Raw genomic sequence first — 23,808 nt, forward strand, 5'->3', positions numbered from 1 at the left:
TTCACACCCCTGGGAGAAGTGACAAATCACTTTTAAGAGTAATGCCTTTTGCGTTGTTAATAAGCAAACAAGTCCCATTAGACTCCCCTTGGCAAGTCTTAGTTGGGTGGGTTAGGGTAGAATCTTTGCCTTGATCCTACCATGGATCATCTTTCTTCACAGTGATTTTGAGTTACCTCCTACTTGGGTGGTGTTTGCCTCTGCCTGTCCACCTGGTCCGTGCTGGCTTCTTCTAGAGGGATGGTATGGGAGAGTGATGAATGGCACAGACTTTGTACTTGGACATGAAATCCTAGAAATCCAGCGGGTGACGTTCCACTTAAGTCAAATGCACTTTGCAAATGCTGTCTACAAAATGCAAATGATGTGTTTTAAATTTCCTCTCTCTGATTGCAAAGGGAATGGTTTTATAAGCACCCATGACTTTAGGTTGGAATAAAAATGTCTTCATGTGTGATTGTTATCTAAGAAGACTACCTTTCTTTTCTGAGTAATTAGATTGTTATCTGCATTAGTTTTCTTCTTTCTACCTCAATCAAAGTCTATGGTAGTTAAAAATTGTTTTTTGAAAGAAATACCTTCCTTTCTGTTCTGCAGTATAACTGTCTCATGCTAGATAGATTTAAATTACATTAGCCATTCATATTAAAGTATATGTTTGCAGAAAAAGTACTTTAGCAAACTTATTTCATACTAATAAAGACATCTAAAAACAGACATCAGTTCCTGGGGAAAGTAGTTATATTTGTCCCTTTCAGGACAGTACAAAATGTACAGAATTTTGGAGATTAGGAATTATAGAGAAAATAAACCTGTTTATAGAAACCTCCACCCAGTATGGTTTGGTGGAAAGAATACTGAACTGGAATTCGAGGAATTATGTGCTGTGCCTGTCCTGCCCCTCCAACACCTCTGTGATATTGGCCATGACACTTGACTATTCCAGAGTCATTTCTTTATTATTAAATTATGGCATTAAACAATTTGATCTTTAAGGTTTAATTTTTTTTTTTCCATGAACCATCTTGTTTTCATGCTGAAGATGGTGTACTCCTCTTGCCTTGCTCTTATGTTATTTAAAAAAAAAAAAAAAGCAGCCTCTGCTCATTCATTACCTCTTTGCTTCCTAGCTTGCAAGGCAGTGGAATTTCTTTGGGTGACCAAATTACAGATTCCATCATTTATTTTTTATTTAAAATGTGTTGGTTTCCCAGTGTTTATCCAGTGTTGTCTATAAGAGCTAGGTGATATGCTGATTGCTGTGAACGCTAATCACATTGTAAAGTGGAACTTGAATACTTAATTACCTCATTAGGGTCAACCATTCTGGGATAAAGTAACTTTAACACCATTTCAGCAAGTTACCTTCTAATTTATCTTCAAATGCTTGAAACTGAGAAAGTAATCAGAGTCACCTGAAAGGAGAGGGATCCTTTAGCCTTTACCTTTAGGAATCAAAAATAATTTTCCCAGACTTCTACATTTGAGTGCTTCTGATCTCTGGAGACGCCCAGAGAGACCCCTTGAGGAACGCAGTCAGAGCCCCCCCTCCAGACAGAGGCCATCCGCGGGCCCCCGCGCACTCCTCTCCAGCGTTGGCGACGGCAGCCGTTCTGGGCCGGGCACAGTGCTGCCTATGGCTGAGCGAGGCTCACGAGAGCATCTTCCCTCATCATGGAGAAGCCTGGGAAAGAAAATACAAAGTCTGTTATCAAGTTGAAGTCTTATGTTAAAAGCAGTCATCAGTAGTCTTCAAGAAGAGAAGAAAAATATTTGCGAATGTTACCATTAAGTTTTATATTCTGAAGCAGTGTAAAACACATTAAGCATAGAGGAAAACATTAAAATTGTCTCACTACCCCCTCAAAATGCACTTCCAATATTAATTTTAATATTCATATTTGTATTTGTAGGTATACATATGTACACATTATATTGAGTATACAGTTTTGTAGTCTGCTTTTCAGGTTAACAGAAGATAGCAAACATTATAAGCGTCTTCCATAAAATGCTTAACACTCTTTTATAAAATAATTTAACAGATGCAAATAATCCATTGCATAGGTGTACCACTACATATCTACATTCTCTTATTGTCAGCCACTGGGAATATTTGGTGTTATTTTTTAAAGTAAAACTTCCAATGGGCATTTTTATTTACATTTCTTAAGTTTTCTTTAGAATTCCTAGAAATGGAATTACCAGGTAATTTCTTTCTTTCTTTCTGATGTTATGTTAGTGTTTGTTTCTTAAAAGAAGCACATAATTTTTTAGTATAAATAAACCACGGATAATCCAGAATGACGTATGTGTTTGTTTATTTTGTTTGTGTATGCTCATGTATTGTAATAAATTGCAATGTGAAGGTGGGGTAAGCTTTTATTTATCATAGAATATGGATTTGAAGGGACCTGTGACATGGCTAAAGTAGTGTAGAAGGTCTCATGAGTGGGGCAGGGATAAACCATTCCATTTCAAACAATCCTCATAGCTTCAAAGTATCTTTCTATGTTGAGCAGAAAAACTACTCCTTTTTAATTCTTTTGGCCCTCAAGAAGTCTACATCATCTTCTAGAAAACAAACCTTGTTGTTTCTTCTTGGTAGATTTTCATTTCTTCTTAGTATATTCTTCTCTCTCTAAATATGTATATATATATATACACATATATGTATAAATATATATATACATATGTACACACACACACATACACACTAAAAAGTGTCCCTACCAGCTCTGTGTTTTCTGGGCTCTCTATAAATGCCAATTAAACCTTAGGTCAAGAAACTGATAAATTCATGAATAAAATAAGGCTATCTATGCTAATTTTGTAGAAATAGATAGTTTCTCATTCTAAGATATCTATAATGTTTTAACTTTTCATTTTTTTTTTTCCAGATGGTGATTTTACCTTTTTTTAAGTTAAGGTTAAGCAATGGCCATTTTTCTAAGATACTGCATCTTAAACTGTAAAGGGATGCTGGTTTCAACTGCTGCTTTACATTTCAGTATAAATCTGCTTTCTCAAATACTGTCTCAAATACCATCTCAAATAGTGAACGCACACAAAGCACACTTTATGCCCACACTCTTGGATGGTGATTCATGCCTCAAGTTGATCTCACCTTTGATCAGTTGGTGAACTATTAGAGTTAGCCAATCAGCTTATTTCTATGAGCAATTTTTTCTTCCTTCAGAACTTCAAGAGACCAGCAGGACAAAGGTAGCTTTGCTTTTCTTTATTTGTTTTTATTTTTTGTCTGAATCACTCTGATTAGCTTAATTAAAATGTTCTCTTATCCCTACAGAGGGCATTTTTGAGTCATCTGCATAAATTTTAGGTAACCTAGATTTTATTCAGGGAGGCTCTGAAGGCGTCTGTCGATGAATTTAGAGTCCCCATCAAATGTTCTCTCAGCTCAGAGTATTTTAAACCTCTGTCAACAAAAGCAACTGCTTTTATTCTGCTCAGATGAAGAAATTTATAGTCTAAGACTAATGGGCTTTGAATCATTTCCAAAAGATCGTGGCATGTGATAACATTCATATTTAATTGATAATCACACAGATTTAATACATTGCTCCATATTATAGATTATGCCATATTATGCCATCAGTCATTGTAGCATGAACGTGCTCTGATGATGTGCTCTGTCTGGGCAAACGATGTGAGGAGATGTTAGAGTAGGAGGAAAGAGCCTTACAGATCACCCACTCATTCACAGATGAGCACAAACAAACAAGCTAAACAGACACACAGACACCCAAAAAACAAAAGCCGGGTCACCCGCACCCTGTGTTTGTTTGCTGACTCACTGTTCAGTGCTCACCATTTATTCTTGGGCTTCCCGCTTTTAGGACCTCCCTGCTCCAGCTCACCCTGCTGCCAGACTGTCCTTTCTAATACCCAGAGCAGGTCACTGAGGCACTCACACACACTGGCTGGCTCTCTGTGGCCTGGAGGAGGTGAGCCGGCTCCCTGCCAACCTATGCTTGTGCTTTCGCGGTCTCCCCCCTTCTCAGAGTGTTCTATTTCAGCCGCACATCACAGCACATATCTTCGGCCGTGCCTGCTGCTGCAAGCCTCTGTACGTGCTGGGCATGCTCTTCCCTCTGAATAATACCCTTCCCTCCTGCCCTCCTGCAAAATTCTGACTCCTCCTTCCTCGTCCAGCCCACCATTTCCTCTTCAGTCTTCCCCACTTGAAGCTCTCTGCTATGTCAGAACTCCTCAGTACCTCCCTCATTTTCTGTAAATGTGTTTGCCTATTTTAAATCCAATTAGCTGTATGTCTGTCTTCCCCACCAATGTACAACTCCAGAAAGAGACCCTAATTATATCTTTCAAACTTTTTAATGAGTGCCATTACTATATAAAGAGTGATGAACTTAACCTAGTTCCTGGCAAAGAAGAACTACAGGTTTTCTTGAATTGAGTACAAGTGAGTCCTTTCAGATGACTAGCATACTCATCACAGTAAATAAGTAATCAGCATGCTAAAGACTAACCCCGGATTGCTGATTACTCTCTGGAACTCATGTATGTGCTATGGAATTTTTTCAGCTTGAGATCTGGCATCAGTGTTGTCTAGGACCTGAGGAAATTCCAAGTGAGTTTGTGAGGTTTTTGATCATGCTTGACTAGAATTGGCAGGCAGGGCAGACATTCTGTACTTTAAGTTTTGAAAATTAGGCTCTATCATTAAATTTTGTTGGGCCAGTATATCATGGGTCCGTGTTCTAGTTTGCTAATGCTGCTGGAATGCAAAACACCAGAAATGGACTCGCTTTTATAAAGGGGGTTTATTTGGTTACACAGTTACAGTCTTAAGGCCATAAAGTGTCCAAGGTAACACATCAGCAATCAGGTACCTTCACTGGAGGATGGCCAGTGGTGTCCAGAAAACCTCTGTTAGCTGGGAAGGCACATGGCCAGTGTCTGCTCCAAGTTCTGGTTTCAAAATGGTTTTCTCCCAGGATGTTCCTCTCTAGGCTGCAGCTCCTCTTCAAAATGTCACTCTCAGTTGCTCTTGGGGTATTTGTCCTCTCTTAGCTTCTCCAGAGCAAGAGTCTGCTTTCAACAGCCGTCTTCAAACTGCAGCTTCTCTCTCAGCTTCTGGGTGTTCTTCAGAGTGTTCCTCTTGGCTGCAGCTCCTCTTCAAAATGTCACTCTCAGTTGCTCTTCAAAATGTCACTCACAGCTGCACTGAGTTCCTTCTGTTTGTCAGCTCATTTATATGGCTCCAGTGATTTAATTTAGACCCCACCCCAAATGGGTGGGGTAACACCTCCATGGAAATTATCCAATCAAATTGGTCACCCACAGTTGGGTGGGTCATATCTCCATAGAAACAGCAAATCAAAAGGTCACACCCTAATCAAAAAGATTAATCAATCTGCCCCAGAAGACTGCATCAAAGATAATGGCATTTGGGGGGACATAATGCATCCAAACCAGCAGAGTCCCCAAGACTACTCTCAGGCTTGATGATTTGCTAGAGGGGATCACAGAACTCAGAGAAGCTGTTATACTCACTGGTATCATTTGTTACAGTGAAAGGATAGAGGTTAAAATCAGCAAAGGGGAAAGGTACATGGCACAAGGTTCAGGAGCAGCCAGGCTAGAGCTTCCACCTGCCCTCTCCCAGTGGAGTCACTCAAGCAGCATGCATTTCTTCCAGCAACAGAGAGTGACTGCGCATGGGAAGTCTCGCCAACCAGGGAAGCTCGCCTGAGCCTTGACGTCTGGGGTTTTCATTGCAGGCCTGCAGCTTGCACATGACTGACCTTAGCTACCCAGTCACCAGTTTCCCAGAGTTCAAACTAACAAGCATGACCCAGGGCCATGGGCCTATAAAAACAGGCATGCATCTTAAGACATACTGTTAACCTAAACCATTTGTTCAGATGGATACAGCCTGGCCCAAGGCCTCAGACATTCAAAAACACTTACTAGGCAAGGCATTCCAGGGGCTCAGAGGTTATCTCCTGGAACCTGGTCAAGGGCCAGTCCTTTCTCTGGAATGTTCATGGTTTGGACAACCCAAGCCTGCTGTGTTAGCCCTTTACTGCACCATCAATTTTCCTGTGCTCTCTGCTAGGGCAGCCACCTAGGGTAGCACACCTGGAATGGCACAGGATTCACACCTGCTATGCCTAGGTTTGAAGTTTAGTTCTTTGTTACTCAACTTGGGGTAACTTCCTTACCCTCTGAGTCCTGGTTTGTCTGCCTGATTAATAGGGGACCATACCTTGTAGGCCTCATATGAGGATTGAAGAAGACTGACGTGATCGTGAATGTTAACTGCTTAGGGCAGGTCATATTGCATCATAAAATCTCAAATCTTAGCAGTGCTGCTGCTTCCACTTCCTGGGAATTCCATTTAGGTGTACACAGAGCTCTCATGAATCTTGTTTCAGCTTGGGGGCTGTGGTGGTAGTCCGTGGTTTCCCTGTTATGTGGCCAGGGCATATTATTTAATCTCTGGGACTCATTTTCTTCATCTTAAAATGGACAGAATAATTGGACTCACTTTATGGGTTTGTGCTGAAGATTGAATGAGGAATGCATACAAAATTTTCATCGCAGATCCCAGCATACTGTAGGAGCTTAATAAATGGTAATTACTATTATAATTAAGTAAAAAATGCCTGCAGTTATGATGACAGGGATTACCCAAAATGGCAAATAGAAAGTAACTTTAAAAAATCAGTCAGCTTTTTTTCAGAGCATTTGTTTCCAATTGCAATTTTTTTTGCATAGTTTTCATTTAAAAATTAGTTTAGGATGGCTTTGCAGGAAATAACTAAGTATTTGCTGAGTTTGTGGTTGTCATTGTTGATGCTGTACTGATAATATCCAAGGAGCTATCTGGGGCTGCCTGCTGTTTCAAGACACAAGGGTAAAGGCAGCAGAAGAGCACTGGCTACCTTTTCCCATTTGGCCTGGGGGAGTTTATTTCATTATCTCAACTCTATAATATTTCTTTTTGGAAGTGTCAGTTTACAGTTGAGGTCCAGCTTTTGGGGCAATTCCAGATTACCAGTGCAGAGTAGCTTTGGAAATGCGTTTGTGAACATTATATCTTTAGTTTAGAACCTTTCCATTGCCCTGTCCAGTAGGGAATTTTTTTTTTCCCCCAGAAATTATTTTAGAAACTTCCTCTCTCTTCCATTTTTTTAAAAATATCTCATCTGAAAACATTTTAACTCCACTTTTCTTGGGTTGCTTTATATCATTTCACCCCATCAGTAATTCTATCTAAAAACCTGCCACGTAGGCAGGCAACTGTATGAAAAACCTGTGAGCACAGAACTGCGGATGCGTGTGTCCTGCCTGGTTCTTCTGTGAGGACGAGTGAAAGATGGCCAAGCACTTCAGACATTCGCTGTTCTCACTCAGTTGAGTTTTGGTTGGCCAGAGCCTTGTTGTGAGGAGACAAGACACACATCAGCTCCCCGGAGTGGTGGCAGCTCGGTGCCTTCCCGCCCCCCACCCTTGCCCAGTTGGTGTCCTCAGGCACAGGTGTGACAAAGGATTCTGTCAGCCCAACGTGGCATCTGATCCACCACTAATGCCTTTTCCCCGTAGAAGAAATCCGACGTTCCCACAGCAGCAAGAATCTCCTGTCAAAAGATGAATGGAAGGTGTTAGTGCTAACGGGAGATTCGGGTACTCGAGCCAATGTCACACTTTGGGTGTATGGGGAAGAAGGAGCCAGTGGACCGATATGTCTTAGCAAGGACAATCCGGAGCAGCTCTTTCTTCCAGGACAGGAGGATGAGTTTCAGGTAAACAAAGTTGGCAGTCATATTTTTCTTTGAACATTTCAAAATTATTCCTGTAATATGGAAAAGTGTGTTTTTGTGTGAATCTGTGAGTGTATCCTCTATAAAATAAATCTCGGATCCATTAGAATCCCCATAGATTACCTTAATGCCTATCATCATCAGCAAAGGAAATGCTTTTTCTCACATATCAAATACAAGGAAGGAAAGTTGTAGAAGAAAATTACTTTCTTTAAAGACAGCTTGTTTTAGACCATTGGTTTGAAATTGGCCCCATAATCCAGTAACCTCAACTTGAATGATATGCAGATTATACGCTATTCAGAGATTCTTCTTTTAATGAAAACCCTTCTTTCACGTACTTGCAAATATGTTTAGGTGTTGCTCAGCTGAGCTGTATGGGTATGAAATAATTTTCTTGGCATCTCAGTAGGCCATCTTTGGAAGCCCATGCCCATTTTCACCTCCTTCTCCTTTCCTTCGTAGCATTCAGGGTACACTGAGCTGCTTGTTTTGACTACTGCTGTTTGCCTCTTCTAGCTCCTCAGGCTTTGGCCAGATTTCAATTAGGACAATTACATTCCACCTCACTAATTCTCCCCCACCCCCCGCAGTGTGAAAGCAATATGATTCTTTGGTGTACTGTCAAACAGCAGTGCTTCTCCCTGGAGAGTATTCCTTTTGCATCATAAGGCTGAATAGAGAACAGAGAATAATTGAGGCCAACCCAAGTCACCAGGAAGCCGAGGCTGTGTTTTCGGCTGCAGTACTTGGCAACGACTAATACCCACATGGTTCCTGGATCTTTTAACCTGAGCCTGTCATTCACTTTTGCACTCATTAAATTAAGTTTCAGTGAAGAAAGGCAGCTGTCTGTAGTCACAAAGGAGCACTTTGGTTCAATGCACAGGCAGTCATACCTTATATAGCATATGCATTAAAAAAGATTACTTGAAGATGATTGTTTAGAGCTCAGAATGCATTTTACCCCCAAAGTAGATTATATGTTCTGGTTAGAACCCCAGACCATCCCACAAAAGTCTATTTTTGCCCATAATATACCTTGTGGTATATATATTTATGTGCTGGTGAATTTGTCAATGTTTTTCTAGAAAAAATTTACCCAGAGTCAGATCTTGGAAAATGATGGTAAAAATTCTCAATCTTTACTGCACATTGGAATCACTTTGGGAGCTTTAAAAAATACTGCTGCTTGGGTCCTCTTGCAGAGATCTCTGTTTAAGTCACCTGGGGTGCAGCCTAGCACAGGGGCTTTCAGAAGCATCGCAGGTGATTCTAACATGCAGCCAAGGGTGAGAATCACAATTACAGCAAATCTGGTGAGCTAGATTGGAATCCTGGCTTCCTCTTGTCTATTTAGCTGTGTGACTTCGAATATGTCACTTAATTTCTCCAGGATAGCATTATCTTTACCTATAGAATGGAGGCAATAATATCTGTTCTTTCAAAACTCTAGGGTGGTTTGATGACAAATAGAGAAATGTATATACATCTTAAAAATTATACTTAACATAGGGAATGTAGTAAATTGGTTAAGAAGAGGGACTTTGGAGTTGTGGAGCCCAGGTTCAAATCCAATCCACCACTGTCTTTGACCTTGAGCAGTTTTGGTCACCTTGAATGGATTGTTTATCCTCCCTAATCTTCAGTTTTCTCCTCAGTAAAGATGGGGTACAGGGTACAGTACCTCCTTCAGAGACTTGCCGTGAGGGCAAACTATGTTTAGGAATGTGTGTGATGGGAACCACGCCTGGTAGAGGAGCCATGCTCCAGATGGCAGATGGCATTCTGTCCCTCAAGAAGAAGCCCTCTCCTGGGTATATTTCCACCAGAGTCTCCTATTTACTATGAAGCGAGAGCAGGGGTGCCCGGTTCCAGGCTGCTGCTTCAATGGTGGTGATCAGGGATGGGTCGGAGAGCCTGCGGGAGTCTAGAACTTTGCTGCTCCTCTAAGTGTGGTCCCCAAGCCAGCCTCTCAGGCATTTGCTGCAAGCTTGTTAGACATGCAGGATCTGGGCCTCCATGCTGGGTCTACTGAACCAGAGTCTGCATCTTAACAAGATCTACAGATAGTTTGTGTGCACACCAGGTTAGAGAAGCACTAGTCTAGGGGGTCAGGGGCAGTGGGGCCGGGACCTTCTAGTAGTCCAAGGGCCTGCGTTTAGGACCAACTAGCTCATGCCTGTGCCCCTCGGCCAGCATCACCTCTGCGTTCCTTTTCACTGGTTCGTTTGTCACTTCCGAGAAATTTCTTTTTTCCCTGACCATCACTAAACAGAAGTTAGTCTCCCACTTTCCATTCCTTCCATCCAGTCCTAAAGTTAGTGAATAGCCAGTTTTGGTTACAATGTGGTATTTCAGATCAAACAGACCTGGTTTCGAATTTTACTTTTGGAGTTTTCTGTGTACCCAGCTATGTGTCCTTAATCCAATTACTTCATCTCATTGACTTTCTTTGTCTGCTAAAGTGGACTCTTGGAGGAACCTTACTCTTTGAAAGGTTGCTGTGAGGGCTGAATGAAACCAAGCACCTGGAACATTCTGCCCTGACAGGCTCGTGGCAGAGCCCAGCCCAAGTCAGAGCTTTTCAGCTATCCTTTCACGGTTTTCCACTTAGAATGTGCAGAAAAAGGAAGTCCACACTGGAGAACTAGTAGATTCCTGGGACCACAAAAGGACATCTAAAGTTTGGCTTACATTTCAGAGGGAAGCCAGGCTGGGACTGTGGGATGATGTCTCATCTCCTCGTGGGACGAGCCAGCCGCTGAGACCACCTTGGGGAAAAAGGAAGTGGGGACCGTTGGGTGTGGGGATGGGCCTACCTTTGTTCTGCAGCAACAGGGCCATCCTGGGCAGCTGCCATCTACGGAGGAAAGTGGTGGTGGTGGTGGGTGGGGACTTAAAAGGATGGATTTCTAAGCATGGAAGTGGGTGTTGCAGAGTAATTCTGGTGGCCTCTGTCACCTGGCCGTCCTAGCTCTTTCAGGGTCTGGGGCATAGGCAGGCAGTGATCTAAGTCCAACATAATATGCAACTGCCAATTCACACCTATGGTCTGTGGAGGTAGAGGTAGAAATAGTGACAGAGGCCATTCTTTAAGCCATTGTATACTGGGACACAGTATTCCTTTGCTTAATCTTCACAGTCCAGTGTCCTGGGCATATCTTACCATACTGAAAATATGTGCTTATGTATGTGTCTCCTTTGCTAGACTCCGAGTTTAGGGACTGTGCCATCCTTTTCATGTTTGTATACCCATGACCTTGCACAATGCCTACATTATTGTGTTTAATAAATATTTGTTTAATTGAACTGAAAATTTAATGCAATAGGCATTATGTCCATTCAACAGATAAAGAAATTGAGGACCAGAAGGTGTAAAACACCATATTCTACTCAGTTTTACTCAGTTTACAACAGCCAGATTCCAATTTAGTTCTACTTTGATTCCAAAGCCAGTTTTCTGCAATACTCTTGGGTTATATAAAAAAACGAACACAGTACACATATTCTGTGGGCAGGGTTATTTCCTCTACTTTAAACTTTGAACATCCATATCTTAGCTAAGGAGTCAAAAAAGAGAGAATTTTCAGAGTAGGATGAAGCCCTAGACTCACAAGTACTTTTTCTTAAGCTTGCAAAAATAGCTATTCGTAGCTTCTCTTGGATGAAAATGACTTTTTTTCTTCTCAAAAGAGCCCATTTTGTCATTGGAGCTCAGCTTCAGAAGATGTTGGCTTCTAGTGAGAAATGTGTGACAGAGAATTGAGCATCTCCATGTTCTCAATCCTTTTCTTTCACCTGTCACTTTCTGCATCTTTTTAATCACATCACATGACATTTCTGCCTCATATTCTGTGCCTGTGAGGGTCCCTGAGTGCTTCTTAAGACTCTGAAAAGGTCCCTGAGAGCCTCAACTATTGGGAACAACCAAAAAACACATTTAGTGTGAAGAAGAAGAAGAAGTTTTTTTATGTGCTTAATTTAAAACATTCTGCTAATTTTTCCTTCTTTATATTTGCTACAGGTTGAAATAAGAAGCGTTGGAAAAATATATAAGATAAGGATAGGACATGATGGAACTGGTGAGCAACCCGAATGGAGCCTACAGAGGGTAATTTTTTTTCTTGTGCATGTCACAGTTATTCTATGATGGAAAGAAACAAGCAGGCCGTGTCTAGCAGTAAGAAGGATCACACATTTTCCTAAATGTTGCAAATAATGTGAACAAAATATCTGTGGGCATAACATTCTAAAAAAATAAGTTTCATTTCTGTGAAAGGTTTTTTTTTAATGGCATTTTGTATTTACAAAATGAAGAAAATACGAAAAATACAGCCAAGTATGAACAAAAATGAGTTATTCATTGGTCATTCGTCTGGTGATTCATTTTCTTCAGATCTTTTTTCTGTCTCTCTCAATATAAATTTAATAAATATAATGATTATAAATATAAACATCTCTCTCTAAGTATAGATATATACAGAGATGTGTATTTTTCCCTTTGAATGAAATTGAATTATGCTGCGTATGCCATATGGGTTCCTATATTTTTCACTTAAGGCAATAATAACAATAATTATAATAAAAATAGATGTTTATTGAGTGCCTGCTATATGATAGCTGTCTTACAAATATTATACTATTTCTGCCTAATGACCTCTTTTGGATTTAGGTGCCATTTTTATATTCCTACTTTACAGATGAGACAACTGATGCTCAATAAAGTTGAATACTTTGACTGAGTTCCCTTAGTAAGTGGTCTTGTTATATGCTGGACTTCAAAGACTGAACTCTTAAACTCTATCACTGGGCCATAACTTTGTTTTTAAAAAATTGATAGCAGGTAAATGCTAGAAGCCATGGGATGTCATACAGAAGAGGTAGATTATAGTGTAGTCAGAGGATCAGGGGTGAAACAGAACATCTCTGCTCCCTAGTTTTAAATGCTGTATCTGTCACAGATTTCTTTAGAGTACTTGATATGTTGTTGAAAAATGTTTGAGGTTTAAATTTTGAATATTACTGATAGTATTTATCAAAGTTATTTTTCTATTTTAAAAGTTTCTTTAATCTTATCTGTTATTTATATGTTTTTATATCTTTGATTGTATAATAAAAGCAAATGAGAAAATGTTAGTTTTGCTGAAATGTTTATTGCAGACTTTCTTAGTACTTACACAGTAAATTGAAAACTGGCATTCTTACAGAACAGGAGCAGCTAAATATGTTCCAGTCAATTTGTCAATAAGTGTTTTCTGAGCACCTGATATATGCCCTGCTTTGTGTAAGATGCTATGGCAAATGGGAGGGGAGCGTGTGTTGGCTTTAAGGTTTCTCTGCCCAAAAGCATTGAAAAGGTTTCAAAGGAAAGACAAGCAATGACCTTTTAAGAAGAAGATGCAAAACCCATGGAACCTGCAAGGCTTAGCAAAATTAAAAATTCTATACTTGTGAATAACTGGTGAATTACTGGGAAAGATGAGTCAGACATTTCAGAAAACACGTGTGAAATCTGCCCGCAGTCGCTAGAATGACTTGTATTTTCCTGGGGCCTTTGTGTGAGGACAGTGTTGGGGGTACACCCATATCTTTGGGTTGTGGTTCTCCACCTGGGTGGGAACGGCCCCTGCAGAGGCAGTTGGAAGAGGGACCACTCAGTCATTGGACACAAGGGCAGTGCCATCTCTTCCCTGGGCAGTGGGAGAGGCTTATGTGAAGAGCAGGGTGGGTGGAACATTAATCAACTAATGCAACAAGAAAATTGAGCAACTAGCACTGTAATTAAAACCACCAAAGTAAAATGGAAGAAGGGACTTTTTCTATAGCTTAATACTTTCTAATTTTTTTTTAATTTTCAAACAAATTCAAATTTATAGGAAGATTACAATAACACAATAAAGAACTTGTTTCATCTAGATTCCACAACTGTTTATATACTATTTGCTTTATCATTCTCTATATGTCATCTATCTATATCTATTACATCTGCCTATCTATCTATCTATCTATCTATCTATCGTCATGTATCTCATCCCTTACCTGTCTCTATCTCTAGATCTCTGTAACTATCTCGATCTCTATATATCTCATCTATTTTAACCATTTGAGAGACAGTTACAGGCATGATGCTCATGACCCCTTAATTTTTCAGTGTTTATTTCCTAAAGACAAGGATATTTTCCTGTATTATCATGATATAACCATGAGAATTAGGAAATTAACATTGATAAAATACACTGACATATAATTTTGCCTCTTGTCCCAGTAATCTCTTCTTTAGGTCCAGGATTCAATCCGGCAGTGAGTGGTCACATGTCCTTAATCTCCTTCAGTTTGGAACATTTCCTCAGTCTTTCCTTGTCTGTCCTTTTCAAAGTAACCATTACTTTGTGTTTGTCATGATTAGATTCAGATTATGCATTTTTTGGCAGAAATTCCACAGAAGGGATTTTATGTTCTTAATGCATCATAACAGATGACTCACAATGTCATTTTATCCCATTACTGGTGATGTTCACTTTGTTCAGTGGTTTAAGATGGTGTGTATCATGGTTCTCCAATGTAAAGTTAATACATATTTTGTACTTATTAATTAATAGTTAATTAATAGTATTCTGTGAGGAAATACCTTGGCTATATAAATATTATGTTACTCAGAAGATTTTCTACCAACTAATTTTAGCGTCAACTGATGCTTCTTACCTTAATAAATTGTTATTTTGATGGCTGCCCAATGGTGATTTTCTGATTCTGTCATTTTTCCATCAATTAATTGGTATAACACTACAAGGTAGAGCTTTCCTTTCTCCCTCACTTAAAAATTTTATTTATGTGTTTATTTTTTATTTATATCAGTAAGGACTTAGGGATTCTTATTGTTTCATGGATTTAATCTTCTTGTTATCATTATTTATTTTGATGCTGAAATCATCCTAGACTTAGCCAGGTTAAGCCCCTTCAATCTCCTATATGCCTTTGACATGGCACCATCGTTCTTTGAGCACTTCTTTACTTTCTGGCACACACAAAAAAGATGTTTCAGGCTCATCTTGCACTTTGTCTTCCCCAACCCTGGAATCAGCCATTTCTCAAGGAGCCCTGTGTTTTAGTGGAGAATGGTATTTAGAAGCCAGTATTTACGTAAGACAATGAGCAAATTACTTTCCCCAGCCAAGGCCCTTCCTCTGCCCAGAGGCTGCTTCTTCCGAGTGAAATACCTGCACTCTTCTTCTGCAGGATGATTCTAACTGGAGTGCGCTGCTGTGTGGGGTGTCATGGGAAACCAGGCTCAGGCACATCAGAAACTTCCAGCAAATAACTGCTTTATTACTTACACAACACAAACGGTCCAAGAGAGCAGGGGATGTGATCTCACCATGGCAGGTCTCCCAGGGAGGCCAGCTGCTGTGCTCAGGGTTGGTGGGTGGCAGCTGTGCACCCCCCACTTCATGACAGAGAGGAGAAACAGCTGTCTGAGGGCGGGGTAATAATACACCCCAGGGGGAGGGGGCCCTGCCACTGAGAGTTCCTTCCCCAATAAACAGCTGTATCTACTTGTTCCTGGTTTCCAGCCTGCTCCATTAGACCTCTCATGATCCCAGGGCTGCAGAATGGAAACATATTGAAACATCCGCACACAACGAAAAGGTGGTAGGGTGGAAAGGAGTAGGCAAGGCTGGGAGATAGCCACTAGGTGCGTCCCTGACTTCCCCAGCATCAATAAATGGTTCCTGGTCAAATGAGTGTGTGAAACATGGACATATTATTTCTTCTCTTGGAGTTTCACAATGCATATTGAACATTTTAAGGCCTGAGATACCCCACAGTAAAGAAATCTGTTTAATAGTATTTCCCAAACTAAATTCACCATGGAACTGTATTTTTTCAGGTAACATTTTTAAATATCTTATGAAATGAATGTTGTGCATTATACATGATTTATGTTTTATGAATCCAAGCATAGTTAACAATATAGAGGGGTTTATAATTTATATGATTTATATAGCAAAAATAATGAATTAATGTGGTAATCTACTCTTTTGAGCTGTCCAGACCTGTAGAGAGGCTGGGAAAGATGGTCAACATAAGATCCAAAGGAAACACTTTTCACCTAGAAACAGCTAGGTGAAATATTGGTAATGAGGATATATCTAAGAGAAAATGATGGACGCTCCATAGATCTGGCCTTACTCAATGCAGTGATACAAAATGAGAATAAGACATGGTGTTTGTTTCTAATCTGGGTGGAGGAAGAAGACCAAGTAGTAAACATACAATAATTAGAAAGCAGTTAGAGACCCAACTGTATGTACAGGCCCTAGTAGCAGTAGTGTTCAGATCAGAAAGATGAGTGTGCATTGGAGGGAAGTCTCAGTGGACAAGGAGATCCCGAATGGTAGAAAGACATGAATAAGGGAAGAACAGGGAGACCTGCTGAGTGGAAAGCAATTTGGAGATGGCCTATTTCAGGTATAAACAAGTCTATGTTCAGTGCTGCACATAGAATTGTCAGGAAATATTGTACAGCTACATATGTAAGATTATTTGTTCCCAATGAGAATGAAAGTCTCTATTTGCTAAGCTGAAATAGTTTCCTTGTGTCTTAAAAGTCTTTAGCCTGGAATTTGTCAGGCACAAGTGGCTTGATCTCATTTAGATAAAGTCAAGTGATAAATACATTTACTTATCTTTCATTGTTATGTCTTGCATTCCTCCTTGTGAGTGTAGAAAGAATTTTGTGTAGAAGATTACCATCTTCTGTCTGGTAATTAAACTCCAGTTTCTCTTTCCTCTCAATATTTCACAACTGCCCTGGAAGTTACAGTACAAATTTTTATTCACCCATATGCATTTGATCAGCAGTACAATCCTGTAATCTGTATATCTTCCATATATTCCACTTAATATTTGCTTTTTTAAAATATTGAGTAGACTACGCTAATCAAATTAACTCCCTATTTTAAGACAGAGCAGGATCAATTTACCTTTCCTTTTATACTTCAGTGTGTTTTGTGGAATGGAGAGATAGGTCATTCTCTTTTGGATTTCAGTGCTAAAATAAACAATGGCACAGATGCATAAAAGCATATGCAGTGATACTCCCATTCCAAGTATTGAATCATGTATTGCCCCAGCACACACTGTACGGAAGGGGAAGGGCTTCTGCAAGACACTTGAGCAGGCAAACATGACCAAGATGTAGTTCTTATCTTCAAAGTGTTCACCCACGATTAGTCTGGCTGTAAACCAGATTGTGGTTTAGTTTTCCTTAGGGTTTGTTTTTGAATAGTCATATTTCAGTAAAAAATGCCTCTCTTTCTTTACATCTCTCTTCCAAAATATTTATGGAAGGAGATAAATTGATTTCCCCCTTCTCTCAAGTTCTGAGCAGAAAGATTGGCTAACCTCTCAGTGTTTGTAACCTCAGCACTGAATTCTAATATGTTCTATAATGCATGGCAAGTACCACCACATGCTTGTTCCAGTCTGCTATGTCCAGGATGTGTATTTCACTACTTGGAGGAAATTTCTTAAACTAATTTAGGAATCCTTAAATTTCAAAGAAACCAAGAGTGAGTTTTAGACTAATGTTCCCTTGTGAAAATGCTAATATTTTCTCCTGTAAATCAGCAGGAGGAACCCAGCAAGTGAGCGTTAGTTTCTGTTGAGGCCATTCCTAAAATTGTTTTCTATTCATTTGAGAAATTAAAGAAAATATGGAAGATTTTATGCAGTAATGATACAGCTGTTTCTTTAAGCATTTTATTTATTTATTTATTTATTTATTTTAATAACTTTATTTATGAAAAAAATAAAAAAAATTCCAAACAAAACAAAGCAAAGGAATAAGAAAAACAAATATCTTGAAATAACTTCATTGCTTCCAGTATGCTCCCACCATACCACAAGAAAATTGATGAATCATAGTCATTCCTGAGCATTCCTATATCATTAAGACCATCCTCAGTATCTCATCTGTTCTTGTTAGATTATCATTCCCCCTTCACTAGCTGCTGTATATCTCTAGGTCCCCTATATTCTACAATATGACACTTGTTTTACATTTTTCACAGACTTCACATTAGTGGTCACACACAGTGTCTCTCTTTTTGTATCTGACTTACTTCACTCAACATTATGTCTTTAAGGTTCACCCATGTTGTCATATGCTACACAACGTCATTCCTTCTCGCTGTTGCATGGTATTCCATCATATGTATGTACAATATTTTGTTTATCCACTCATCTGATGTGGGACATTTAAGTTGTTTCCATCTCTTGGCAATTGTGAACAATGCCTCTATGAACATCAGTGTGCAAATATCTGTTCATGTCACTGCTTTCAGATCTTCTGGGTATATACTGAGAAGTGAAATTGCTGGATCATAAGGTAACTCAATACCTAGTTTTCTGAGGAAACACCAAACTGTCTTCCAGAGTGGCTGAACATTGTACAAAGCCAGCAGCAATGAATAAGTGTTGCAATTTCTCCACATCCTCTCCAGCATCTGTAGTTTCATGTTTGTTTAATGGCAGCCATTCTTATTGGTATAAGATGATACCTCATTGTGGTCTTGATTTGCATCTCCCTAATAGTTAGCGAAGATGAACATTTTTTTTCATCTGTTTTTTAGCCATTTGTGTTTCCTCTATGGAGAAATGTCTTTTGATATCTTTTGTCCATTTTATAATTGGGCTATTTGTACTATTGTTAAGTTGTAAGATTTCTGTATATATACCTGATATTAGTCTCTTATCAGATAGATGGTTTCCAAATATTTTGTCCCATTGAGTTGGCTGTCTCTTTATCTTTTTGACAAATTCCTTTGAGGTACAGAAGCTTTTAATTCTAAGGAGTTCCCATTTATCTATTTTTTTCTTTTCATTGCTGTGCTTTAGGTGTAAAGTCTAAAAAGCAACCTCCTTACTAGGTCTTGAAGATATTTCCCTACATTATCTTCTAGGAGTTTTATGGTGCAGTCTCTTATATTGAGATCATTGATCCATGCTGAATTAATTTTTGTATAGGATGTGAGGTAGGGGTCCTCTTTCATTCTTTTAGATATAGATATCCAATTCTCCCAGGCCCATTTATTGAAGATGCTATTATGTGCCAATCCAGTGGATTTTGGGGCCTTATAAAAAAAAAAAACCAGTTGACCATAGATCTGGGGGTCTATTTCCAATTCTCAATTCAATTCCATTGACCAATATTTCTGTCTTTGTGCCAATACAATGCTGTTTTGACTACTGTGACTTTATATTAGGCTTCAAAGTCGGGCAGTATAAGTCATCCCACTTTGTTTTCCTTTTTTAGAATATTTTTAGCAATTCAAGGCATCTTTCCCTTCCACATAAATTTGATGACTAGCTTTTCCAAGTCTGCAAAGTAGGTTGTTGGAATTTTTATGGAAACTGCATTAAATCTGTAGATCAGCTTGGGTAGAATTGACATCTTAACAATATTTAGCCTTCCTATCCATGAACACAGAATCTCTCTCCATCTCTTTAGGTCACCTTCAATTTCATTTAGTAGAGTTTGTGTAATTTCCTGTGTAGAAGTCTTTTACATCCTTGATTAAGTTTATTCCTAGGTACTTACTCTTTTCAGTTTTTATTCAGAATGGAATCTTTTTCTTGAATGTCTCTTCAGTTATGTCATTTCTACTGAATTATGTGCATTAATTTATATCCTGCCACTTTGCTAAATTTGTTTATTAGCTCAAGTAGGTGTGTCATCAATTTCTCAGGGTTTTCCAAGTATAAGATCATATCATCTGCAAATAATGACAGTTTTACTTCTTCCTTTCCAATTTGGATGCCATTTTTTTTTTCTTGCTGAATTGCTCTGGCTAGCACTTCTAGCACAATGTTGAATAATAGTGGTAACAATGGGCATCCTTGTCTCATTCCTGATCTTAGAGGGAAAGCTTTCAATCTCTCACCATTGAGTATTATACTGTCTGTAGGTTTTTCATGTACTCCCTTTATCATATTGAGGAAGTTTCCTTCAATTCCTAAATTTTGAAGTGTTTTTATCATAAAAGGGTGCTGGATTTTGTCAAATGCTTTTTCAGCATCTGTTGAGATGATCATTTGATTTTTCCCTTCTGATTTGTTAATGTGTTGTATTACGTTGATTGATTTTCTTATGTTGAACCACCCTTGCATGCCTGGGATGAACACCACTTGGTCAGGGTGTATTTTTTTTTGTTTATGTTTCTTTGAATTGGATTTGCAAGTGTTTTATTGAGAAGTTTTGCATCTATATTCATTAGGGAAATTGGCCCTGTAGTTTTCCTTTCTTGTAGCATCTTAACTGGTTTTGGTTTTAGAGTGATGTTGGCTTCATGAAATGAATTAAGTAGTGTTCTGTTTTCTTCAATTTTCTGAAGGAGTTTAAGTAGGAATGGTATCAGTTCTTTTTGGAAAGTTTGCTAAAATTCCCTTGGGAAGCCATCTGGGCCTAGGGTTTTATTTGTAGGAAGCTTTTTGATAACTGGTTGGATCTCTTTACTTTTGATTAGCTTGTTGAGTTCTTCTATTTCTTCAATACAACACTCTCTCCTGCAGATAGATCATGGTTTTGAGGCTAGGAGAAGTCCAAAACTGAGGTATCAGCAAGGTGGTGCTTTCTTCCCAAAGTCTGTAGCATTCTGGTACTGGCTGCTAGGAACTCTTGGGGTTCCATGCCTCACATCTCTTCCTCTCTTCCCACAGTGATGTCTTCACCTTTCTCCTTTATTTATTTTTAAAGGAAAACAAATGTATGTTTCATTGAAAAAAAATCTTTTCAGAAACTCACCCTTTTTCTTGTGTCTATATCTTTTCCCAAATAAAATTTGTCTCTAAAGTTTGATATTAGTGTATTTTCTCTTGGCCATATAGAATTTTTTGGTAGTACTTGTGTTTGGCAGCTCTGTATTAGAGGTTAGTGTCTATTAGTATAAGAAGAAGAATATTAGATGATCACCTGATCTGAAAGCTAAAAAAAACAGCATTTGCAAAAAGAGAATGGTTGATTCTATAATGATCAAAGGCTGCCTTTTGTGGACTGAGGAACTATGAAAGTCTGCCATTATTAGGACATGGACCATGAGGCCATTTCCTTTTCCCATCATCAATAATGATGAACTGTTCATAGCCAATAGTCTTGTGATGCACAGTGAGAGCACTTACAGATCATTTATTGTTTGGGGGCAGCCAGTGCTTCTAATAAGTGTTTGTTGAAATTATTCCTGGTATCCCAAGTTGAAAAGCCTGAATTTTTGCTTATCATTTAGATTTTCAGCAGAGAGCAACTGCCCCATTTAATGATATGCTGGCAGGTTCAGGCTATTGGTCTAGTGTGGGTTAGTGATTTCACTCATAGTTTGAAAGTATATTTTTTTTTTGAATGTATTTAAGAGGTTCTCTAGAAGGCTTGGTTTGCAGTCTCATCCTTATGAATACACGTAAAACTGTTGCGCTACCTGGCTTCCAACATGCTGTTATAAAATACTAATCTAAGTCACCGAATTGAATCCAGGTAACAAGTGGCTTGAATTCCAAATAAAATGGTTATAACTGGACATAAGGATATAGTAATTAACTTTGAAAATCACAAAAAAGAAAGAGAGAAATGCATTTTAGCAACTATTGTCATGTAAATCAATTATTAGATTGAGTTAATGTGAATATCAAGTTAATATGAATATCAAGTTAAAATGAATATCAAGTTAAAAAATTTAAATAAAGCTTAATTCAAACTCTTGGTTCACCACCTAAGGCTTACTTGTCTCAGTAGAAGGGCTCGCTACCCACCCAGTTATCCAAGGCCACACCGACAAGTTTCCCTTCATTGCCGTATTTCCCTCACCAAAACCAAACCCCTCAGGAATCCCCTGTTGAATTTGTCATTGAAATGTATTTAGAGTCTATTTTTCTCCATGTTACTACAATAACTTCAGCCCAGCTGCCATTTTTTTCTCTCCTTTCTCCTGCAAACGTCTTCTAAAATAGTCTTCCATCTTCTTCTCTTTTTCCCTAGTACTCAGCCTCCAAATAGTAGCCAGAGGGGTCTTTTATAAACATCAGTCAGATCTCTTTTTTTCGTAAGAAGTTACAAATTTATAAAAAATGAAAAATAGCGCAAAATCATAAAATCCAGAAAAATAATCTAATATTTTCATTAATGCACTGCCTTGCACATTTCCTTATTATATTTTTCCTACATTTTTTGGCTACATACTTTAAAAAAAACTTGTTATTGAGTTATATATATAATTAAAAATTTCCCATTTTAACCGTTTTCAAACCACTCGCAAACCTTGCTCATTGTGCTCACGCCACTTCAGTCTCCCTCCCAGAGCAGCTGTTGGGGACTGAACCACAGGACGTGTTCAAATCCAACACCTGGTCCTGTGGTTGTGGACTCATTTGTAAACAGGATCTTCAAAGACCCTATTTGGGTGCTGCTAAATTAAATCTGGATGAGCCTGGATTGATTATGATTGGGATCCCTATCAGGAGAGGAAATCTAGACAGGAAGACAGCTGAGCACAAGAAGGAGAAGCCAGAGGTGACAGATGACACGTGACAGGCAGAGATTGAGCCACCACCAGTTCATTGCAGACTTCAGAAAAATGCCAATACCTTGATTTTGGACTTCTGGCCTCCTAAACTGTTAGACAATAAATTCCTGTTGTTTAAACCATCCTGTCTGTGGTGCTTGTCATAGCAGCCCTGGCTAAATAAGACTGAGACTTTTTGATGTCAATCTCAAGTAAGCTTCCGATTGTGCACACTCTCCCTCTCTCCCTCTCTGTCCCCCTCTCCCTCCCCTCTCCCTCCCCTCTCCCTCCCCCTCTCTCTCTTTCACTTTTATAATCCTAAATTTCACAAGAGCAAGCCTCAAGATCAAGGGCTTGATTTATTAAGTAGGGGGTTCCTAATTTTACACAGCATATATTCTAAGGTAAACAATCAGTGTCTCATATTATCCTCACTTTGTTGTACAGTCATCATCACTCTCAATTTTAAGCAATTATCATGACACAAACATCCCAAAGCTCCTATAAGCTGCAAACTATTCATCCCTAGTATTATTGTAGTGCTGGTAAGGTATTCCTATTAAATATAGTCTATAATATGCAATGGGTAGTTTTTCCTATACCACTCTGTTGTTAATTCTTTGTACCAGTGTCAGTGTACCAAGTGCTCTCTTATCACATCAACCTGTCTTATTTTCTTTATAACCAACCATTTATATGATATTGTTTTTATTTGTTTGTTTACTGTCTATCCTCCACTATAAAGTGAGCAACATGAGAGCAGGAACTTTATATTATCCAACTTTATATCCCCAACTCCTAGAAGAGCACCTACCATGCAGCAGACATTGAATAACTGTTTGTGGAATGAATGAATGAATGCAACACGTTTTGTTCAATTAATAAATCTTTAACAAGTATTTATAATGTATGTGAAGCACTTTGCAAATCATTAACTGCTAAATGAAAGGAAATTTTGCTTGGTGCTATGGGAGTGGGGTTATTCGTGCATGGCCGAGCCATGGCGAGGGTGAGGGGCAGGTGAAGAAACAAACCTGGAGAGGCTCAGTGCTTGGCCAGTTCACACCTGGTGCTTGCGCACCTGTCCGGGCTGCCTGCCAGCATGGGCCATGGGTTACTGGGCACATTGACTCAAATAGAAAAGGAACTCTCTTGAAATCTCTTAATTCTTCTGAGCCTTTGAATTGCAGCCAGTCCTAGGTTGGGGGCATTTGTTATTGTTTTTTAACCTCCTCCTATAAGAAGCTGGATCTGAGCTGCAGGCAGTCTTGAGATGAACTAAACGAGATAAGAGATTTCTTTATTTATTTTAAGTTTTAAAGCATCTCGTAATTGCCTCCAGTTCCTTTTCCTTTCATTTCCTTCTTCACTTCAGGGTTCTAGAAAGAATTTCAGAAGGGAAAGAGCGAGTTCTGAAGTACAGTAAGAATTGTTTGTTTTTGAGG

At 39.0% G+C, this 23,808-nt stretch overlaps 1 protein-coding gene across 1 annotated transcript in view; it reads left to right on the forward strand.

Moving 5' to 3' along the window:
- The window catches only part of RP1 (RP1 axonemal microtubule associated), a 351,706-nt gene that overhangs the window by 182,530 nt on the left and 145,368 nt on the right, over positions 1-23,808 (forward strand). The window contains exons 19-20 of the mRNA XM_037803054.1: positions 7,591-7,790; positions 11,836-11,922. Coding sequence (XP_037658982.1) covers positions 7,591-7,790; positions 11,836-11,922 — 287 coding nt within the window. The remainder of the gene's footprint in view (positions 1-7,590; positions 7,791-11,835; positions 11,923-23,808) is intronic.

This window comes from Choloepus didactylus, chromosome 14 (assembly GCF_015220235.1).
Source record: "Choloepus didactylus isolate mChoDid1 chromosome 14, mChoDid1.pri, whole genome shotgun sequence".
Classification (NCBI taxonomy): domain Eukaryota; kingdom Metazoa; phylum Chordata; class Mammalia; order Pilosa; family Megalonychidae; genus Choloepus; species Choloepus didactylus.